The sequence below is a fragment of the Osmerus mordax genome, chromosome 2, assembly GCF_038355195.1.
Source record: "Osmerus mordax isolate fOsmMor3 chromosome 2, fOsmMor3.pri, whole genome shotgun sequence".
Lineage (NCBI taxonomy): Eukaryota > Metazoa > Chordata > Actinopteri > Osmeriformes > Osmeridae > Osmerus > Osmerus mordax.
This window is the reverse complement of record NC_090051.1, coordinates 301,116-322,218: the sequence shown is the minus strand read 5'-3', so window position 1 is coordinate 322,218 and position 21,103 is coordinate 301,116. Positions and strand designations below refer to the sequence as shown.

Genomic DNA, 21,103 nt, shown 5'->3' with positions numbered 1-21,103 from the left:
TTCCACGTAGACAAGGGCGTTCCCATGTGTCCGTTTTTTGGAAAACGGAGTAGCATAATTTGGCCTTAAGCGAGAAGGGGCGAAGTAAGGGCTGCACAGACGTTAATTTGGAATAGACCAACCGGCCTGGGGGAAAGGGGGTCCGGTTGGTCTATTATAAGTTGAGCGGCCCTCCGGCCCAGAAGTGTTTCGGCCCACCGGGAATTCTCCCGGTGCTCCCGATGGCCAGTCTGCTACTGGTCTATGATGTACTCGTATTAGTGGGTGTGTTTTGCACTTCAAGGCCACCGTACATAACATTTAATCAGCTGCTTTCAAATGGTTTCCTTTATGGATGAAATGCTGGCTAGTTAAAGTCGCTGTAAAGCAGAACTGAAAATGAGTTTTAAATTCATCACACCACAGAAGAATGTGTTGTTAACTACCCAACCCAATTCGAATGAAAAAAAACACAGACAAGTATGTTAAATTTACATTTAGTAGGCATGACTTACAGTAAGTACAGGGACATTCCCCCGAGACAAGTAGGGTGAAGTGCCTTGCCCAAGGATACACCATCATTTTGCACTGCCGGGAATCGAACAAGCAACCTTCGGATTACTAGCCCAATTCCCTAACCGCTTAGCCACTAGACTCCCTTAGGCTTTGATCGTGAGAAAAGCAGCAGTCTTCTCTGCTTGATACTGGGGGGGCGTGTCGCCTGAAGGACTCCAAGGTTTTTTGAAAAGTTGGCAGCGTCTCTGGAGGAGGGGATCCCTCACTGAATAGCTCCTCCCAGGGTTTTTTCAAATTGTTCTCCTTTTTCTGGGAGTTTTCCTTGAGGTTTGGTTGAGGGGCAGTTCTATGGGCGTATGTGAAGCCCTCTGTGACATTGCTTGTAAAAAGGGCTATACAAATACATTTTTATTTGATAATAATTTGCATGAATGTACCAGAGCATTGGCAATTTGTTTAAAATAATGAGAAATTGCTTTTTGACTAGAAGAGATGATGTGGAGGTTGAACAAGTACTTCAGAGATGACAGAGAATTTCAATTGTGATCTGAGAAATATAGGTATCAAAGCCACTGAGAAGAATTGTCATCACCAGATACATCACGGGCACTGCACTATCTATCTATAATTCCAGGAATCTGTGAGTGTGTGTGTGCCACCATTTTTTTTCATGGGCACTGTGCAATATCTATCGTTCAAATAATCTGTATTTGTGTGTTTCACTGGTATTTTAATCACCGACTGCGTCACGGCCACTGTGCACTCGTGATTAAAAGAAGAAAAGCCTGATGCTGCAACCTAACACGCCGAACTCAGATTAAAATGCACTCTGCGCAATCTTGACGCAGCTTCTTTTTATCTTTCATTCCGAGGGAAGCCAAGACCAATCAGAACGCTCGTTATTGAAGAGTGCCCGTGCCCGGACGCTCACTACTCAGTCAACATGGTGAGTTCAGTATATTCTAAGCATTTTGTTTCAATACATGCTGTTGTTGCTATCTCTATAGTGCATATGTTAAGGTGTTTACGATCATCTACATTTCTTATGATCTCCGAGGACTAAATAATAAAACGGAAGTAATATATCTCGTCAGCTACCGGCAAGCTGGTCTAGCTAGCCTAACTAGCTAGCCTAGCCTAACTAGCAAGGTACCTACACGTCATGAGCTGGTAAAGTTCGCTAGCTGCCGCTAGCTTCCTTTACTCATCCAGCTAGCTAATGTTTGCTAGCCATGTCCGTGCTATGAAGCTAACTTCGCTAGCTCTGTATACTTGCCTTTGTAGGCTGGTAGCGTAACTATGAACATGTTGAAATAACCTAGCTAGCTCTATAGACTTACCTATGGCTTTGTAGGCTGGTAGCGTAACTACGACCATGTTAAAATAACTTGGCTGGCTTGCTTCTAATTTGCTAGTTACGTTTTCGAGCTTGCTAGCTCATTGACTGGCGCGGTAAACGAATGCTAGTAGCTACTCAATTGCTTTTGTCAATAACGAACATCGTTTTAGGGACTGCTACGGTATGACAAATTGCTAGCCTGTCCAGAGCCAATAGTGTAAATCTACGACATCTATGATATCCCTGCTTGTTAAGTAGCAATAGCGAGATATTCCAAAATCCAAACTATAATTTTATACCATATTAGACCTCCCTTGATCTGGGTAAAGGAAATCCTGGACTTGCAGTGGCGAATACCAGCCTCATTGCATATCCCTTTATAAGCTACTGGTCAAGAATTAAAATGAGGATGTCGTGACGTGAGGTCCTAAAGATAATATCAAGGCCAGTCGTGTTGGGGCCTAGATGTTGTTAATAGCTAGTTATAGTCGACACCAGTAGTATATTAGGAGTAACTGTATGAGGTCTCTTGTTCATGACAGTCTTCAGCTGATGCTAATAATGGCTCGAGCCAAGCAGCACCTTTTCCTGGTGTCCCACCTTCGGGAATGCCCCCATCTTTTGTAAGTTGGTGTTGGGACAGTCCACCATCTCTTGTGTTGCACCCTATGGCTTCTCTTCATGACATGGGTCACGTTGGGGATCAGAGCTGGGGAATCTGATTGGTTGCAATTGTTTTTTGCTGTTTTTATAATCGGCTGTGTGTAGATGGGACCACCAGGAATGCCACCTCACTTCCCCCCAATGGGAATGCCCCCCATGGGTCAGAGGCCGCCCAGCATGAGCCCCATGCCCCCAGGGATGATGCCCCCAGGGATGATGCCCATGGGTGGACCCCAGATGGGACAGGTAAGCACTGTAGCTCTCTCTTGGAAGTCGCTTTGGGTAAAAGCGTCTGCTAAATGAATAAATGTAAATGTTTGAAGGATGAGTAGTGAGGGAGTCTCCATCAGCCCACATTTGGCCATTTGGCTTGGAGTCCTTTGTTGTGTTGATCCAACAGGACAGATCTTATCCAATGGAGCGATGCAGGCCCTGGATGGAAGTGTTAGTGTTGTTAGTGTGGGCTGTGTCTTTGAGTAAAAGATTGTCACCAGTAAAAAATAAAAATACTAACAAATATTATAACCCTGGTTGTGCTAATTACTGTAAGCATACGTGTTTCTGTCTGTAAGGTGAGTGAAAGGGTGTGACGGTGTGGGGAGCGGGGAGCCAGCTGCCAGTGTAGCAGGGCTCAGGAGGGGGAGATATGCTGCTCTGCCTCCTGGTTGGTGCACAGGCTGCTTCACAGAGCTCAAACTGGCCTCCCTCCCTCCCTGTCACAGTCTCACACAGGGTATTAATACCGTGAGGGAGACAAGCCAGTGCCTCACATGAATATGTAATGATCCTCTCTCTTATTAGATGCCAGGTATGATGCCCCCCATGATGGCTGGGATGATTATGCCCCCTCGTATGCCCGCGGTGGCCATGCAACCAACAGGACCGGTAACTGCCAGCCTAACACCACTCTCCCAGCCTCACACACCACACTCTCCCAGCCTTACACCACACTCTCCCAGCCTCACACACCACACTCTCCCAGCCTCACACACCACACTCTCCCAGCCTCACACACCACACTCTCTCCCAGCCTCACACACCACACTCTCCCAGCCTTACACCACACTCTCCCAGCCTCACACACCACACTCTCCCAGCCTCACACACCACACTCTCTCCCAGCCTCACACACCACACTCTCTCTCAGCCTCACACACCACACTCTCTCTCAGCCTCACACACCACACTCTCTCCCAGCCTCACACACCACACTCTCTCCCAGCCTCACACATCACACTCTCCCTGCCTCACACCACACTCTCCCATCCTCACACACCACACTCTCCCAGCCTCACACACCACACTCTCCCAGCCTCACACCACACTCTCCCAGCCTCACACACCACACTCTCTCAGCCTCACACACCACACTCTCTCCCAGCCTCACACACCACACTCTCTCCCAGCCTCACACACCACACTCTCTCCCAGCCTCACACACCACACTCTCTCCCAGCCTCACACACCACACTCTCTCCCAGCCTCACACACCACACTCTCTCCCAGCCTCACACACCACACTCTCCCAGCCTCACACCACACTCTCCCAGCCTCACACCACACTCTCCCAGCCTCACACCACACTCTCTCCCAGCCTCACACCACACTCTCTCCCAGCCTCACACCACACTCTCTCCCAGCCTCACACCACACTCTCCCAGCCTCACACACCACACTCTCCCAGCCTCACACACCACACTCTCTCTCAGCCTCACACACCACACTCTCTCTCAGCCTCACACACCACACTCTCTCTCAGCCTCACACCACACTCTCCCAGCCTCACACACCACACTATCTCCCAGCCTCACACACCACACTATCTCCCAGCCTCACATACCACACTCTCTCCCAGCCTCACATACCACACTCTCTCCCAGCCTCACATACCACACTCTCTCCCAGCCTCACATACCACACTCTCTCTCAGCCTCAAATACCACACACTCCCAGCCTCACACACCACACTCTCCCAGCCTCACACCACACTCTCCCAGCCTCACACACCACACTCTCCCAGCCTCACACACCACACTCTCCCAGCCTCACACACCACACTCTCCCAGCCTCACACACCACACACTCTCCCAGCCTCACACACCACACACTCTCCCAGCCTCACACACCACACACTCTCCCAGCCTCACACACCACACGCTCTCCCAGCCTCACACACCACACGCTCTCCCAGCCTCACACACCACACGCTCTCCCAGCCTCACACACCACACTCTCTCCCAGCCTCACACACTGCAGCCCAGAATAGATCTTGCTGCCTGCAACAGCCTTAGCTTCAGCACACTTAACACCCTGAACGTAGCAGCGCCGCTGTTCCAGACCCAGCCACAGCTAGCTGATACCCATCTCACACGCATCACACATCTCCCTGGAGCGCTTTTTAAAATCTTTAAGTTAAGTTTTAGAATGTAATTTCTTTATTGAGCAGATGCTTTTAACCAAAGAGACATACAAGTTATAATCTATAATCTCTTCATCTGCAGGACAAGACCTCTAAGCTATACTTATTCCCCAAGTGTTTGGGTTTGGCTAATAAACATATTTAAGAAAAAACAATTATCAAAGTTTCTTATTAGTCCTGTATCTATAACCTAATGAACTAACTAGAGTTACACATTCCAGAGGTCCTTCATGTGTGTGACTTCATGAGACAGCCCAGGATGTCCTCTCAGTTGGACTCTGTACATATGAAGAGCTGTATGGTTGAAAAGTTACTAGTCGCTAAAAACCAACGTCCACTACAATGGACATCCACTGACCCGGTGCCTCGGGTATCTTACAGCTAGGGTCATTTGTTAGTGTTTTTGTGACTTGTAAAACGTGCAATTTTAGATAAATTAGGGAAACATACTGTACAAAATCCTCATGTAGTCGCTCTGGATAAGAGCGTCTGCTAAATGACTAAAAATGACTAAATGTAAATGTAGTGTCAGGGCTTCTCTAAGACAACACACAAGGGCAACAAGGAATGTTTTGGTGTAACCATAACCCCACTTAAAAATCCACTGTGGGTGTTGTCAGCAGTGCGACCTGCTAAAGAGGAGGTAGTACTGGTTAGTTTGGCAGCAGTCAGATGCTGTAGTGATGCAGAGGAGGTAGTACTGGTTAGTTTGACAGCAGTCAGATGCTGTAGTGATGCAGAGGAGGTAGTACTGGTTAGTTTGACAGCAGTCAGATGCTGTAGTGATGCAGAGGAGGTAGTACTGGTTAGTTTGACAGCAGTCAGATGCTGTAGTGATGCAGAGGAGGTAGTACTGGTTAGTTTGGCAGCAGTCAGATGCTGTAGTGATGCAGAGGAGGTTGTCACCTGTCACGTGAGGTGTCCCCAGGCCTGATGGTTGATGCAGCTGGAGGGAAGCAGCCTGGTTGTCTTAATGAGTCCTGTCAGCTTCACACACATCACAGTAGTCAGCCATGTCTCGGAGTTTGCTTAACAATGAACTACCTCTGTTAATATTGTCTTTAGAAGCCTTATGTAAGGATGGTGCCCTAGAGCCAACTGTTATCCTGTTTATGGAGCTGTTTTTAAGCCTGGTTTGACTAATGGTTGTGTTCTCTCTGCAGCCTGGAGTGGACACTGGTAAGACCTTTTCACACACAATTACTAATTAGGTGAAATCGTTTATCCTGTCAATGTTTGAATGACTAACCTGTGTTTTTCCTCCTAGCCACCACTACAGCAGGAACAGTGGTGAGTACATTTTGTACAACTTGTATATGTGTGTCGTGGTCATCAGTGGCATTAAATTAGCATATTAATTTAAATCTTTCACACACAAAGTTGTTTTGTTTAACTTATGTTACATAAAACATATACTGCATACGTTATATATGTGTGTGTGTGTGTCAGGGCTGACCGGAGTGTTAGATATGCATGTCACACAGCAGATTCAATTTTGTATTGCTTCCATTCCCTCCCTCTGTCAATAATCAGCCCAGTCTAATTCACCGTTGTTTTGTTCAGGGTACAGCTAATGGCTCTCCCCAGGACGAGCAGCCCAAGAAGGTGAGAACCTCCCCGCTCCTTCCACCTTTCTGTTCTCAGAAGCTTTGAATGCTGACAATGATTTCCCCTGGAAATCCTCCTTCATTTTGCTGCTTGCCATCCATGTGTCTGTTGTGGAGACATGTCATTAAGGCTGGTATTGTCTTCTGTAGAAGTCCCTGTGGACAGAGCACAAGTCTCTGGATGGGAAAACTTATTTCTATAACACAGAGACCAAGCAGTCCACCTGGGAGAAGCCAGACGACCTCAAGTCTCCTGCAGAAGTATGACGGTGCTACCCTCACTTGAGTCAAACCTCAGACCATCCTGTATCTCTCTTTCTCTTCTATTTCTCTCTCCTTCAGTTTCTCTCTAGCTCCATTGCTTTCTTTTTCTCCATTTCTCTCTCGCCAGTTTTCTGAGATGTTTTTGTGTTTCTAGCAAATGTTGTCAAAATGTCCGTGGAAGGAGTACAAGTCTGACACGGGGAAACCGTACTTCTACAACTCCCAGACCAAGGAGTCCAGATGGACTAAGCCCAAGGATCTGGAGGATCTGGAGGGTGAGTCAGGGCAGCGCCTCTGTGCCCCTCCTCCGGGAGAGGACCTGCTAGCCTGTCCTCCTCCGGGAGAGGACCTGCTAGCCTGTTTTAACATCCATCTCTCTGCTTTCTTTCAGCCATGATCAAAGCCGAGGAGAATGGGTGAGTAGTTTCTCTCCCCCTCCAAGTGTTCTGCGGTCTGCAAGGCCGGACATTTACTCACTATTACTCTGAAAATTGATAATAATTGCTTATTATCATCATGCCAAAACAAATGACAACCTATCTAAAGACAGGATCTCTTTTACATCTGTGTGTCCGAGGCCTGCCTCTCTTTCAAATGAAATGCTGGCTTTAGTTTGGGTAGTGTTGGCCTTGTGGGTTTGGGTAGTGTACAGGCCTTGTGTTATAACTAATACTGAGATTCGAAGGAGAGGCTAGTGCTGTTATACCTGTTAATACAATGACTGAAGGTAGACACCTAAGCACTTATCATGTTTAATACCCAGAGCATCTGTAGTTTGCTGTGTGTATTTATTTGTCCAGTGCTGCAGTACAACACAAGGTCATTCTGAGAGGTGGGATTCTGATGACACGGCAAACAGCAGCTACGTGGAACGTATAAAAAGAGAAATGTCTCCCCCTCTTCCTCCTGTCTCCCCTCCTCATCCTGTGTCCCCTCCTCCTGTCTCCCCTCCTCCTCCTGTCTCCCCTCCTCCTCCTGTCTCCCCTCATCCTGTGTCCCCTCCTCGTGTCCCCTCCTCCTGTCTCCCCTCCTCCTCCTGTCTCCCCTCCTCATCCTGTGTCCCCTCCTCGTGTACCCTCCTCGTGTCCCCTCCTCCTCGTGTCCCCCCTCCTCTTCGTGTCTCCCCTCCTCGTGTCTTCCCTCCTCCTCGTGTCTTCCCTCCTCCTCCTGTCTCTCCTCTTCCTTGTGCTCCTGCTGCAGGACTGCAGACGTCCCCGCCCCTGGCACCGTCCCCACGCCTGTCCTGCAGGCTCACGCCGCCGCCGCCATGGCAACTATGATGGAGGTGGAGAGCGTGGCGGTGAGCGTGGCCCTGCCCGTGGTGGAGGAGCACCTGACCCAGGGGGGCGTTCAGGGGGGCGAGGGCAGCACCGAGGCTCCTCCAGCTTCCACAGAGAGCACTGCCCCAACAGAGCTTCCTGCCAGGTAGGAAGAGACCACCCGCGCTGGGGCACATACACATACACGCACACACTCTTGACTCTGTCTCACTGACTGTCTCTCCCTCTGACTCTGTCTGCCTGCTGTCTGCCTGTCTTTCTGCCTGCCTGTCTTGCCTATGGTGTTCAGCACTGAGGGCTCCAAGGAGGATCGTCCAGAGATCCAGAAGAAGACATACAAGTGGAACACCAAGGAGGAGGCCAAGCAGGCCTTCAAAGAGCTCCTGAAGGAGAAGGTGAAGACCCGCCCACTGCTGAATCCAGGGTTCTGACCCCGCCCACTGCTGGGTCCAGGGTTCTGACCCCACCCACTGCTGGATCCAGGGTTTGACCCCGCCCACTGCTGGATCCAGAGTTCTGACCCCGCCCACTGCTGGATCCAGGGTTCTGACCCCACCCACTGCTGGGTCCAGGGTTCTGACCCCGCCCACTGCTGGGTCCAGGGTTCTGACCCTAAGACTGCTGTACAGCTGACATGAGCGGGTCGTGTCAGAGTCCTGTCTGTCAGCTGAACCCCCAGCTAGAGCTGCATTCAGACGTGTCCTGGCTGATTAATAACAGCTTGTTTTTGTTCATATTGTCCGGACGACATGTTCTTATTGGTTAGAGAAAATGTTGTTCTGAGGGATCGTACATCATTTCACTTCACCTACAACCCCACCTGTCTGGTGTGGCCTGTTCAGAAGGAAGGGTGTTTATGATGCTGTGAGGCACTCTTCCACCATCCCAGACTTCATGTGTTGTGCTGAGTGTTTCCCTAGGCAGCAACACTGACCACACCTCCACTACTGTGGGAAAGGCCTGGTTAGGCGCTCCCCCCCCGTCTATACTATACTTATGGTTCCAGACGCTTCCCAGTATTGTGTGTGTGTGTGTGTGCTCACGGGTGTATTTAATCAACTTCTCTCCAGAGCACTCGGAGGTCTTAGCATGATTGCTAAGTCTCAGCTCCCTGTGTGTGTGTGTGTGTGTGTGTGCACAGACACACACGTGCACGTGTGTGTCTGTGCAAGGTGGCTCAGTGGGTCTATATTTAGGTCTTTTTAATTTGGTGCACAAAGCCCTCCTTTGAGATTGCTTGCTATTTGCCTACGAGATCTTAATGGCTCTGTCTTTATGATTAGCGTTGCTGGATGAAGGCGAGGGGGGGCTGGATGAAGGCGAGGGGGGGGCTGGATGAAGGCGAGGGGGGGCTGGATGACTGCGAGGGGGGGGCTGGATGAAGGCGTGGGGGGGGCTGGATGAAGGTGAGGGGGGGGCTGGATGAAGGCGAGGGGGGGGCTGGATGAAGGCGAGGGGGGGGCTGGATGAAGGCGAGGGGGGGGCTGGATGAAGGCGAGGGGGGGCTGGATGAAGGCGTGGGGGGGGCTGGATGAAGGCGTGGGGGGGGCTGGATGAAGGCGAGGGGGGGCTGGATGAAGGCGAGGGGGGGGCTGGATGAAGGCGAGGGGGGGGCTGGATGAAGGCGAGGGGGGGGCTGGATGAAGGCGAGGGGGGGCTGGATGAAGGCGAGGGGGGGCTGGATGAAGGCGTGGGGGGGGCTGGATCAGGACCACACAGTATGTCATGCCTCACTGCCTCACTGACTTAAAATAACTGTTGACAACTGACAAGGACACACAGCGAGAGTTCTGTTCATAATGTATAACCCTCCTTCCCTCTCTCTCCGTCTCTCTCTCTCTCCGTCTCTGTCTCTCTCTTGGTCTGTCTGTCTCTCTCCGTCTCTGTCTCTCTCTTGGTCTGTTTGTCTCTCTCTCTTGGTCTCTCTCTCCGTCTCTGTCTCTCTCTCTGTCTCTCCTCCTCTGTTCATGGTAGGGGGTTCTCTCCAGCTGTTAAACTCTCTTCTATTAGTAATTAAGAAAATGCATTAACTTAGTATGGACTGGAACATCCCTGCCCACCTCCATCCCTGCCCACCTCCATCCCTGCCCACCTCCATCCCTGCCCACCTCCATCCCTGCCCACCTCCATCCCTGCCCACCTCCATCCCTGTCCACCTCCATCCCTGTCCACCTCCATCCCTGCCCACCTCCATCCCTGCCCACCTCCATCCCTGCCCACCTCCATCCCTGCCCACCTCCATCCCTGTCCACCTCCATCCCTGTCCACCTCCATCCCTGCCCACCTCCATCCCTGCCCACCTCCATCCCTGTCCACCTCCATCCCTGTCCACCTCCATCCCTGTCCACCTCCATCCCTGCCCTGCCCCTACATATCAGAACCAGATCCCCTACAGGAGCAGGGTTGGAAACCTGCATCTGCAGATGTTGGTGTTGACAGAGGCTGATTGGGACGTCCAGTGATCTGGCTGCTTTACAGGAGGTCATCAGAGAGCTGGGGGCTGTGAGGTCATCAGAGAGCTGGGGGCTGTGAGGTCATCAGAGAGCTGGGGGCTGTGAGGTCATCAGAGAGCTGGGGGCTGTGAGATCATCAGAGAGCTGGGGGCTGTGAGGTCATCAGAGAGCTGAGGGCTGTGAGGTCATCAGAGAGCTGGGGGCTGTGAGGTCATCAGAGAGCTGGGGGCTGTGAGGTCATCAGAGAGCTGGGGGCTGTGAGGTCATCAGAGAGTTGGGGGCTGTGAGGTCATCAGAGAGTTGGGGGCTGTGAGGTCATCAGAGAGCTGGAGGCTGTGAGGTCATCAGAGAGCTGGGGGCTGTGAGGTCATCAGAGAGTTGGGGGCTGTGAGGTCATCAGAGAGCTGGGGGCTGTGAGGTCATCAGAGAGCTGGGGGCTGTGAGGTCATCAGAGAGCTGGGGGCTGTGAGGTCATCAGAGAGCTGGGGGCTGTGAGGTCATCAGAGAGCTGGGGGCTGTGAGGTCATCAGAGAGCTGGGGGCTGTGAGGTCATCAGAGAGCTGGGGGCTGACTGTCCATCACCCCTCATCTTCATCCTTCTGTTTTTCACAGGGTGTCTCGTCTAATGCATCATGGGAGCAGGCCATGAAAACCATCATCAACGACCCCCGCTACAGGTATGCCCCGACCCTCACCGGTCCAGTCATTGGCCGTGTGGACACAGCCGAGCTGGGGCTGTCTGGCAGTGCTGTCTGTGAAGCAAATTAAACTTTAATGTCACTGATGTGTGACCCAGGTCGTGTTTAATGAACTATAAATGTCAGCCAGCTTCTCAGTCTCCTGATCATCATACATACCAGATCAGACTGCCTTAACAACCTACTGTGGTGTGTGTGTCTGCAGTGCCCTGCCCAAGCTGAGTGAGAAGAAGCAGGCGTTCAACGCCTACAAGGTCCAGACAGAGAAGGAGGAGAAGGAAGAGGCCAGGATCAAGTACAAGGAGTCCAAGGAAACCTACCAGAGGTTCTTGGAGAACCATGACAAGATGACCTCCACCACCAGATACAAGTATGTGGCTCCTGATATCATGCCAACGTGTTATTCCTGGAGTCACCTAGATGTGGGTTTGAATCCCCCTCAGCTCCTGGAGGGGCAGTTCCTCCCTCAGTGTGGACATCGTATCGTGGGTTTGCGTCCCAAACTCTTTGCCGGTTGCACTCCTTTGTTAAATGACCTGGTGGGTTAGGGTGAATGCTACTCTGGATGTTGTTAGTTCATGGGGTGCCCTAGTGGCTCTGGTTAAGAGCACGATGGATTCTGTCATTGATGTTGGCTCTGACATTATGATGCCTTTTTATAAAGGACTGGTCCCTTAATGCACACTGTGATGTGGCCCGTCTTCACACCTAGCATTTCCCCTGGAAGTAGTCTAGATGCCATCAGTGTACTTCCAGTGGTTCTTCACCAACCCAGGTAGTTAGAATAGCTTAGGGCCTTTGCTTTTCCTTCAGTCAAGAAACGGGTTTGAAAGCAGAACAGACTGTCAGTTTCATCCCAAACAAGTTCACTTCCTGCGAGTGGCATCCCGGTTGTGCTGGCCGTGTGTCCGGGTGTGAGTCACTGACACCTCCGCAGGGGACACAAATCCACTGTCAACCTTGACCTGAGGCCAGTTTGGCTGTCGTGGTGGCGGTGACAGGGTGAGTGACGTCACAGGCTGGGCAGCTGGAAAGAGGCAGCGAGGTCGTCTGGCTCCTGCTGTCCACCTGCAGGTCCAGAATGTTCTGCTCAAGCCCGGCTGCCTTCTACTGGTACCTCCAGCTTACACCCCCTGTTGGTGCTGAGAGACACGGTCTACACCCACTTACAGAGAGACAGACACTGGGTCTAGACCCCCTGTTGGAGAGAGAGACTGTTTAGATACTTTCATTAGTGCCTGGTATCATACTGCTCTCTTGTGGAGGGAAATGTAATTGCTGCATGAAGGGTGTCACTCAGCTCCAATTTAGTGTGTGTGTGATGCTCGACCCAGGAAAGCGGAGCAGATGTTTGGGGATCAGGAGGTGTGGAGTTGTGTTCCAGAGAGGGACAGACTGGAGATCTATGAAGACGTGCTGTTCTACCTGGCTAAGAAGGAGAAGGTTAGCCCCCTCCAGCCTTCCACCCTCCACCTAACCCCCTCCACCCTAACCATAACCCTCCACCCTAACCATAACCCTCCACCCTAACCATAACCCTCCACCCTAACCCCCTCCACCCTAACCCCCTCCACCCTAACCCCCTCCACCCTAACCATAACCCTCCACCCTAACCATAACCCTCCACCCTAACCATAACCCTCCACCCTAACCATAACCCTCCACCCTAACCATAACCCTCCACCCTAACCCCCTCCACCCTAACCCCCTCCACCCTAACCATAACCCTCCACCCTAACCCCCTCCACCCTAACCATAACCCTCCACCCTAACCATAACCCTCCACCCTAACCCCCTCCATTCTGGCACTTACAAACACACTCACACCTGTTCCTGTTCTCATGGTCTCCAGGAACAAGCCAAGCAGCTGCGGAAGAGAAACTGGGAGGCCCTGAAGAACATCCTGGACAACATGGCCAACGTGACGTACCGTACCACCTGGTCTGAGGCACAGCAGTACCTACTGGACAACCCCACCTTCGCAGAGGACGAGGAGCTACAGAGTACGCTAACACACTCGCACTCATACACACACACACACACAGACTCATGCACGCACGCACGCACACATACACACGCACTCGCACACACGCACTCGCACACATACACCTTACGCACACACCTTACGCACACTCTTCTCACACACATCCCCTGCCGCTCAGTCACACATACTCGTTAGTGGCTGTGTGTGTGTTTGTGTGTTTGTCTCAGAGGAAAGTGACTGTTGTTGTGATTGTGTCTTTATGTATATGTATCAGTTGCTTGGTGTATTAAAGTGTGTATTATGTTTGTGTTACTGGATGAATGTCTCCCCATCCACTGTCTCTTCTAACACCCTCCTCCATCCCCCCTCCCTTATCCTTCTGTCTCTCCTCCCTGCCCCTCCTTCCTCCCCCTCTCCTCTCCCTCCTCCCTCTCTTTTCCTTCCTCCCCCTCTCCGCTCTCTCCTCTCCCTACCCTCCTCCCTCCCCCTCCGCTCTCTCCTTCCTCCCCTTCTCCCTCTCCTCTCCTTCCTCCCCCTCTCCTCCCTCTCCCCTCTCGCATCTCTCTCCTCTCCTGTAGACATGGACAAGGAGGATGCTCTGATCTGTTTTGAGGAGCATATCCGTGCTCTGGAGAAGGAGGAGGAGGATGACAAGCAGAAGTCTCTGCTGAGAGAGAGGAGACGTCAGCGCAAGAACCGCCAGTCTTTCCAGGTTCTTTTAGTTACTGTTTTATCACCCTCATTTCCCCTTGGGAAGTACTTATCTATGTTAATAATAATATTAATAATGTATTTTATTTAAAGTGCGTCCTTCATTGTCGAGACAAACTCTGGGTGCTACTGGTTTGAAAAGGGGGAAAAAACGCTACAAATAGAAGTGAAGGGAATAAAAAGTACATATATATGGTTCATGTCTTATCTGACATATCTGCCCCATACCTTATCTGATCAGAAAGTCCTGTTTTGTATTGTGTGTGTCTGAACAGAAGTAATGTGTGTGTGTGTCTGAACAGAAGTAATGTGTGTGTCTGAACAGAAGTTTCTAGATGAGCTCCATGACCACGGTCAGCTGCACTCCATGTCTGCCTGGATGGAGATGTACCCCACCATCAGCTCCGACATCCGCTTCTCTAACATGCTGGGACAGCCTGGTACGAGCAGCACATGCACGCACCACGCACGCACCACACACACACACCACACACACACGCCACACACACGCCACACACACGCCACACACACACGCCACACACACACGCCACACAAACACGCCACACACACACGCCACACACACACGCCACACACACACGCCACACACACGCCACACACACGCCACACACACGCCACACACACGCCACACACACGCCACACACACGCCACACACACACGCCACACACACTGCCACATATGCCAGTACAAACTAATGGAACACAAACACGCACATTGCCACTAACGTAGAAACACACTTGCATGCATGTACACTCATATTGATAGTGACAGTTACTTCAAGTGTATACACACACACACCTGCAGAAGAAGCATGCACATTCTCAGTGATGATCTTGCAGCCTAGCTAGTGTGTCCGGGCCTGGCCTGGTCTAACTAGTGTGTGTGTGTGTGTGTGCAGATAATCTTGTGTTGCCAGAGCAGCTGTTGAATAACTTGCGGATGTTAGTTTATGGTGTCTATTCTGCAGGCTCCACCCCTCTGGACCTGTTCAAGTTCTACGTGGAAGACCTGAAGGCCCGTTACCATGACGAGAAGAGGATCATCAAGGACATTCTCAAGGTGAGAGCACACAGCTGTGTGTGTCCGTCATGTGGGAAAGCTTGTATAGCATTCTCCTGTGAGTGTGTTTGTGTGTGTGTGTAGCTCAGTTGTGGGCTTTAACAGGGAAGATAACACAATCGTGTGTTTGTGTCTGGCGACCCTTTCCTCTTGCCCCTCTATGTGAGGCCCACTGGTAATCTCTAGCAACTCTCACATGCAGGATAATAAGATGGCTTCCTGTATGGACCTGATTATTGTCCATAATAAGCTCTCTCTTTCTCTGTGCCGCAGGACAAGGGCTTCCTGGTGGAGGTGAATACTGGATTTGAGGACTTTGGTTCTGTTATAAGCTCAGACAAGAGAGCCACGACGCTGGATGCTGGCAATATCAAGCTGGCCTTCAACAGTGTAAGTGCCCCGACCAGCTGCAGCCCTGCTGAGAGCGGGCTCACAGTAACACAGTAACCCTGACCAAGGTCACAGTAACACAGTAACCCAGTAACCCTGACCAAGGTCACAGTAACACAGTAACCCTGACCAAGGTCACAGTAACACAGTAACCCTGACCAAGGTCACAGTAACACAGTAACCCTGACCAAGAACACAGTAACACAGTAACCCTGACCAAGAACACAGTAACACAGTAACCCTGACCAAGAACACAGTAACACAGTAACCCTGACCAAGGTCACAGTAACACAGTAACCCTGACCAAGGTCACAGTAACACAGTAACCCTGGCCAGGAGAGCGGGCTCACAGTAACCCAGTAACCCTGACCAAGAGAGCAGGGTCACAGTAACCCTGACCAAGGTCACAGTAACACAGTAACCCTGACCAAGGTCACAGTAACACAGTAACCCTGGCCAGGAGAGTGAAGTCACAGTAACACAGTAACCCTGGCCAGGAGAGCAGGGTCACAGTAACACAGTAACCCTGACCAAGAGAGCAAGGTCACAGTAACACAGTAACCCTGGCCAGGAGAGCAAGGTCACAGTAACACAGTAACCCTGGCCAGGAGAGCGGGGTCACAGTAACACCAGAATCTTCTGGCTTCATCTGGGAGGCCACACATTGTAAAGCCCTCCACTGTGGCTCGCATAGCAATATAACAGCGTTTGTCACCCTGGTAGCTGCTGGAAAAAGCGGAGGCGCGGGAGCGGGAGCGGGAGAAGGAGGAGGCCAGGAAGATGAAGAGGAAGGAGGCAGCGTTCAAGAGCATGCTGAAGCAGGCCACACCCCCTCTTGAGCCAGAGGCCACCTGGGAGACGGTACCTTTTTATGTCACTTCCGGTCTAGTCGTACACCTGGTGTTGTGATGTGACTTCCTGATTATTATCATAGAATAGTAAACTTGGAAAACCTTAAACTGGTTCGGAAGCCTGTTCCATGAAACGAGTTTACCGAATAAGCCCGGCTTCTGTCAGTTAGTCGTACTGGAAAAGGGGGGTCCAAAGAGTGTGTGCCAACTACAGGGGTATCACACTTCTCAGCCTCCCTGGTAAAGTTTACTCTGGTGCTGGGTTTGGCCGAACAACGCAGGTTTTGTTCTGGACTTGGAACGATGGACCAGATCTTCACTCTCGTAAGGTTCATGGAGGGGGCCTGGGAGTCTGCCCATCCAGTCTACCCTTGTTTTGTGGATCTGGAGAATGCGTATGAGCGGGTCCCCCGGGAGATTCCATGGGAGGCTGCAGAGTATGCGGCTTTGACCGCATAGTAGCCGCATAGTAGCCGCATAGTATCCACATAGTGACCTCTGGGTCAGCAGTCAAATGCTCTGAGCTATACCCATCCCCATGTTCTACCACTTAGCTACACCCATCCCCATGTTCTACCACTGAGCTATACCCATCCCCATGTTCTACCACTGAGCTATACCCATCCCCATGTTCTACCACTGAGCTGTACCCATCCCCATGCTCTACCACTAAGCTGTACCCATCCCCATGCTCTACCACTGAGCTATACCCATCCCCATGCTCTACCACTGAGCTATACCCATCCCCATGTTCTACCACTGAGCTATACCCATCCCCATGCTCTACCACTGAGCTATACCCATCCCCATGTTCTACCACTGAGCTATACCCATCCCCATGTTCTACCACTGAGCTATACCCATCCCCATGCTCTACCACTAAGCTGTAACCATCCCCATGTTCTACCACTTAGCTACACCCATCCCCATGCTCTACCACTGAGCTATACCCATCCCCATGCTCTACCACTGAGCTATACCCATCCCTATGCTCTACCACTGAGCTGTAACCATCCCCATGTTCTACCACTTAGCTACACCCATCCCCATGCTCTACCACTGAGCTACACCCATCTCCATGTTCTACCACTGAGCTATACCCATCCCCATGTTCTACCACTGAGCTACACCCATCCCCATGCTCTACCACTGAGCTATACCCATCCCCATGTTCTACCACCTAGCTGTACCCATCCCCATGTTCTACCACTGAGCTATACCCATCCCCATGTTCTACCACTGAGCTGTAACCATCCCCATGTTCTACCACTGAGCTACACCCATCCCCATGTTCTACCACTGAGCTACACCCATCCCCATGTTCTACCACTGAGCTGTACCCATCCCCATGCTCTACCACTGAGCTATACCCATCCCCATGTTCTACCACTGAGCTATACCCATCCCCATGCTCTACCACCTAGCTGTACCCATCCCCATGTTCTACCACTAAGCTGTAACCATCCCCATGCTCTACCACTTAGCTACACCCATCCCCATGCTCTACCACCTAGCTGTACCCATCCCCATGCTCTACCACTGAGCTGTACCCATCCCCATGCTCTACCACTTAGCTACACCCATCCCCATGCTCTACCACCTAGCTACACCCATCCCCATGCTCTACCACCTAGCTACACCCATCCCCATGCTCTACCACTTAGCTACACCCATCCCCATGCTCTACCACTGAGCTACACCCATCCCCATGCTCTACCACTGAGCTGTAACCATCCCCATGTTCTACCACTTAGCTACACCCATCCCCATGTTCTACCACTGAGCTACACCCATCCCCATGTTCTACCACTGAGCTATACCCATCCCCATGTTCTACCACTGAGCTATACCCATCCCCATGTTCTACCACTTAGCTACACCCATCCCCATGCTATACCCATTTGTGTTTTGATTCAGGTCCGAGAGAGATTCCTCAAAGAGTCGGCCTTCGAGGACGTGACTCTGGAGTCAGAGAGGAAGAGGATATTTAAAGACTTCATGCACGTCTTGGAGGTAACCTGCTTCTGCCTAATCCAGACATACCACGCTACGACAACAGAAGGGAAGTTATGTCACATCTAACCCATGTCCTGTCCTGACAGCATGAGTGCCAGCACCATCACTCCAAGACCAAGAAGCATTCAAAGAAGTCCAAGAAACACCACAGGAAGAGATCCCGTTCTCGCTCGGTCAGTAGGCCAACTCACCTGTCTCCCCCTACAGGACAGGAGTAATGACAGTGTTTTAGTTGTAATAATAATTCCATGAATCCTGAATCCAGCTTTTAACTGTCAGCTCCTCTGAGACTTTGAGTTGTGTATGTTGAGTGTGGGCAACTTTGAAGCCATTCGTGACATACAGTGTCAAATATATTCGACATTGGGCAGTCTGATGTAATCTTAGGTACAGGCAGGGCAATGCGTCACAAGTTATTTGCACAAATGTTCGGGAGGTCGGCAAACTTCTCCCTTTTGGCACACAGCTGCGTCGTTTATTCAAGTTGGCCTACAAAGACTAAACTTTTTGAACAAAGAACTTAGCCAACTACCCACAACGTGGCCCACACCTCACTGCGCCCTTAAAGGTGCAGCGTCCCACACCTCACTGCGCCCTTAAAGGTGCAGCGTCCCACACCTCACTGCGCCCTTAAAGGTGCAGCGTCCCACACCTCACTGCGCCCTTAAAGGTGCAGCGTCCCACACCTCACTGCGCCCTTAAAGGTGCAGCGTCCCACACCTCACTGCGCCCTTAAAGGTGCAGCGTCCCACACCTCACTGCGCCCTTAAAGGTGCAGCGTCCCACACCTCACTGCGCCCTTAAAGGTGCAGCGTCCCACACCTCACTGTGCCACACCTCACTGCGCCCTTAAAGGTGCAGCGTCCCACACCTCACTGCGCCACACCTCACTGCGTCCTTAAAGGTGCAGTGTCCACTTGAACCTGTCCAGTGCATTATTTACAAGTAGTCTGCTAAACTCCCAAATATATTTTGAGGTCGCACAGATTAAATTACATTTGGAGACTTAAGAAATGAGAAGTCAAATATGAGTAAGTACTTTTTAATTGTTCAAATAGTCTTTTTAATGGTCATTTTATATAAACTATTCATTGAATTTAAAGAAAATGTGCCATATCGTGATATGTATCGTTATCGGGATATGAAAGGATCTATATCAGGATATGAGATTTTGGTCATATTGCACAGCCCTACTGTGAACTAAAATAAATGATCAGTAACGCATTTAAAATTGGGAAAATGTGAAAAATTGCATTGCAGGTCTATTTAAGCCCCTAAATGTTCAGTTTGGGGTTACAGTGCTCCTCATAAAAAAGGTGGTCTGGAGCCCTGAGCTGGCTGAGCGGTTAGGGAACCGGGCTAGTAATCTCAAGGTTGCCAGTTCGATTCCCGTCCGTGCCAAATGACGTTGTGTCCTTGGGCAAGGCACTTCACCCTACTTGCCTCGGGGGAATGTCCCTGTACTTACTGTAAGTCGCTCTGGATAAGAGTGTCTGCTAAATGACTAAATGTAAATGTACAGGTATGGTTTTTGTCATAGTTGACCTGTAGATGGCGCTCATCCCCCCCCCCCCCCCCACTGTCCACAGGGTTCCGAGTCTGAGGAGGAGGAGTACCACAACAACAACAAGAAGAAGAAACGCTCCCAGTCCAAGTCCCTGTCTGAGCGCTCCTCCAGCGGGGAGTCTGGTGAGACAGGAAACACTCAATACCATAACACTTCCAGCCACTCCACCAGCAGTTCTGGTGCAGCATAAACACCAAACCACCTGTACATACAAGTACAAAAACACTACACACAAGTTTTTTTAAATTATATATTACCGAGGGAACAACAGGACATGCATACACTGTAGTTGATGGTTGTGTGTGATGGAGAGAAGCGCTGGGACGGCACCTGACTTCCTCCTTCCTGTGTGCAGAGAGAAGTTATAAGAAGTCCAAGAAGCACAAGAAGAAGGGAAAGAAGAGGCGACACAAGTCGGTAGGTAGTCACATGACCATCTGGACCGGAGGGGGTAGGAAGGTCAAGGGTCCCCGGGTCAGTTACTCACCCTCACCTGTGTGTGTTTACAACCCTGACACCCTCGCGCAGGCTTCCCCTGAGTCTGAGGGAGAGAAGAAGGGGAGAGACAGGGACAGCAAGCGGGAGCAGGAGAAGGAGAAGGAGAAAGAGAATGACAAGTCCAGAGGGAAAGGCCGCTCCGAGTCCAAACAGAAGTCTCCCAAAAGGAAAGCTACCAAGGAGGAGGTAGGGGCTTCTGAGGCAGGATGAGTCAGACTCCTGGCCTCGGCCGCTGGGAATATAGAGTCAAAGGAACACCCCAAAATTCAAACCATACTTCTAGAATGTTCCGTTCTAGTAAAGACAGCTTAGAACCTAAACCATTCTGGGGCCTGGATGTTCTAGGAACACCTGGTGATGTTCTAGGAACACCTGGTGATGTAGTTGTGTTCCTGCTCCTTCAGAAGATTGTGGAGTGAGGTGAGTCGTGACGTCTTGTTCTCTGCAGGGCGGCTGGGACACGTCAGGCAGTGAGCTGAGCGAGGGAGAGCTAGAGAAGAGGAGGAGAACACTGCTGGAGCAGCTGGACGCACCGTGAAACACCGACTCCCTCCCCCCCCCCTCCTGAACCTCCCTCCCCGGCCTGCCCCTCCCTCCATTCCGCCTGCCCCTCCCTCCCCCGGCCTGCCCCTCCCTCCCCCGGCCTGCCCCTCCCTCCATTCCTCCTGCCCCTCCCTCCCCCGGCCTGCCCCTCCCTCCATTCCTCCTGCCCCTCCCTCCCCCGGCCTGCCCCTCCCTCCATTCCGCCTGCCCCTCCCTCCATTCCGCCTGCCCCTCCCTCCCCCGGCCTG

At 51.3% G+C, this 21,103-nt stretch overlaps 1 protein-coding gene across 3 annotated transcripts; it reads left to right on the top strand.

The window, feature by feature from the left end:
* The first annotated feature begins 1,322 nt into the window (after positions 1–1,322).
* prpf40a (PRP40 pre-mRNA processing factor 40 homolog A) lies at positions 1,323–20,903 on the top strand. 3 transcript variants are annotated; one of them, XM_067255573.1, is made up of 26 exons: positions 1,323–1,441; positions 2,603–2,743; positions 3,299–3,382; positions 6,080–6,095; positions 6,184–6,206; positions 6,480–6,521; positions 6,674–6,784; positions 6,942–7,062; positions 7,179–7,203; positions 7,988–8,212; positions 8,357–8,462; positions 11,133–11,197; positions 11,424–11,588; positions 12,553–12,661; positions 13,071–13,221; positions 13,781–13,914; positions 14,239–14,353; positions 14,878–14,990; positions 15,264–15,380; positions 16,104–16,241; positions 18,149–18,244; positions 18,334–18,420; positions 19,837–19,936; positions 20,170–20,231; positions 20,343–20,498; positions 20,761–20,903. In XM_067255573.1, the coding sequence occupies exons 1-26, from the start codon at positions 1,439–1,441 to the stop codon at positions 20,848–20,850; spliced, it is 2,595 nt and encodes an 864-aa protein (XP_067111674.1). In that variant the 5' UTR covers positions 1,323–1,438; the 3' UTR covers positions 20,851–20,903. The 3 variants fall into 3 exon arrangements, with proteins under 3 accessions (XP_067111674.1, XP_067111684.1, XP_067111665.1); XM_067255583.1 differs by lacking the exon at positions 1,323–1,441 and adding an exon at positions 2,382–2,457 and having other exon boundaries at positions 14,899–14,990; XM_067255564.1 differs by lacking the exon at positions 1,323–1,441 and adding an exon at positions 2,382–2,457.
* The last annotated feature ends 200 nt before the right edge of the window (positions 20,904–21,103 follow it).

Coding starts and splice junctions, on each gene's coding strand:
- prpf40a (XM_067255564.1), top strand. Junction 7,204..7,987: donor ATCAAAGCCGAGGAGAATGG/GTGAGTAGTTTC, acceptor CTCCTGCTGCAG/GACTGCAGACGTCCCCGCCC. Junction 15,381..16,103: donor TCAAGCTGGCCTTCAACAGT/GTAAGTGCCCCG, acceptor TCACCCTGGTAG/CTGCTGGAAAAAGCGGAGGC.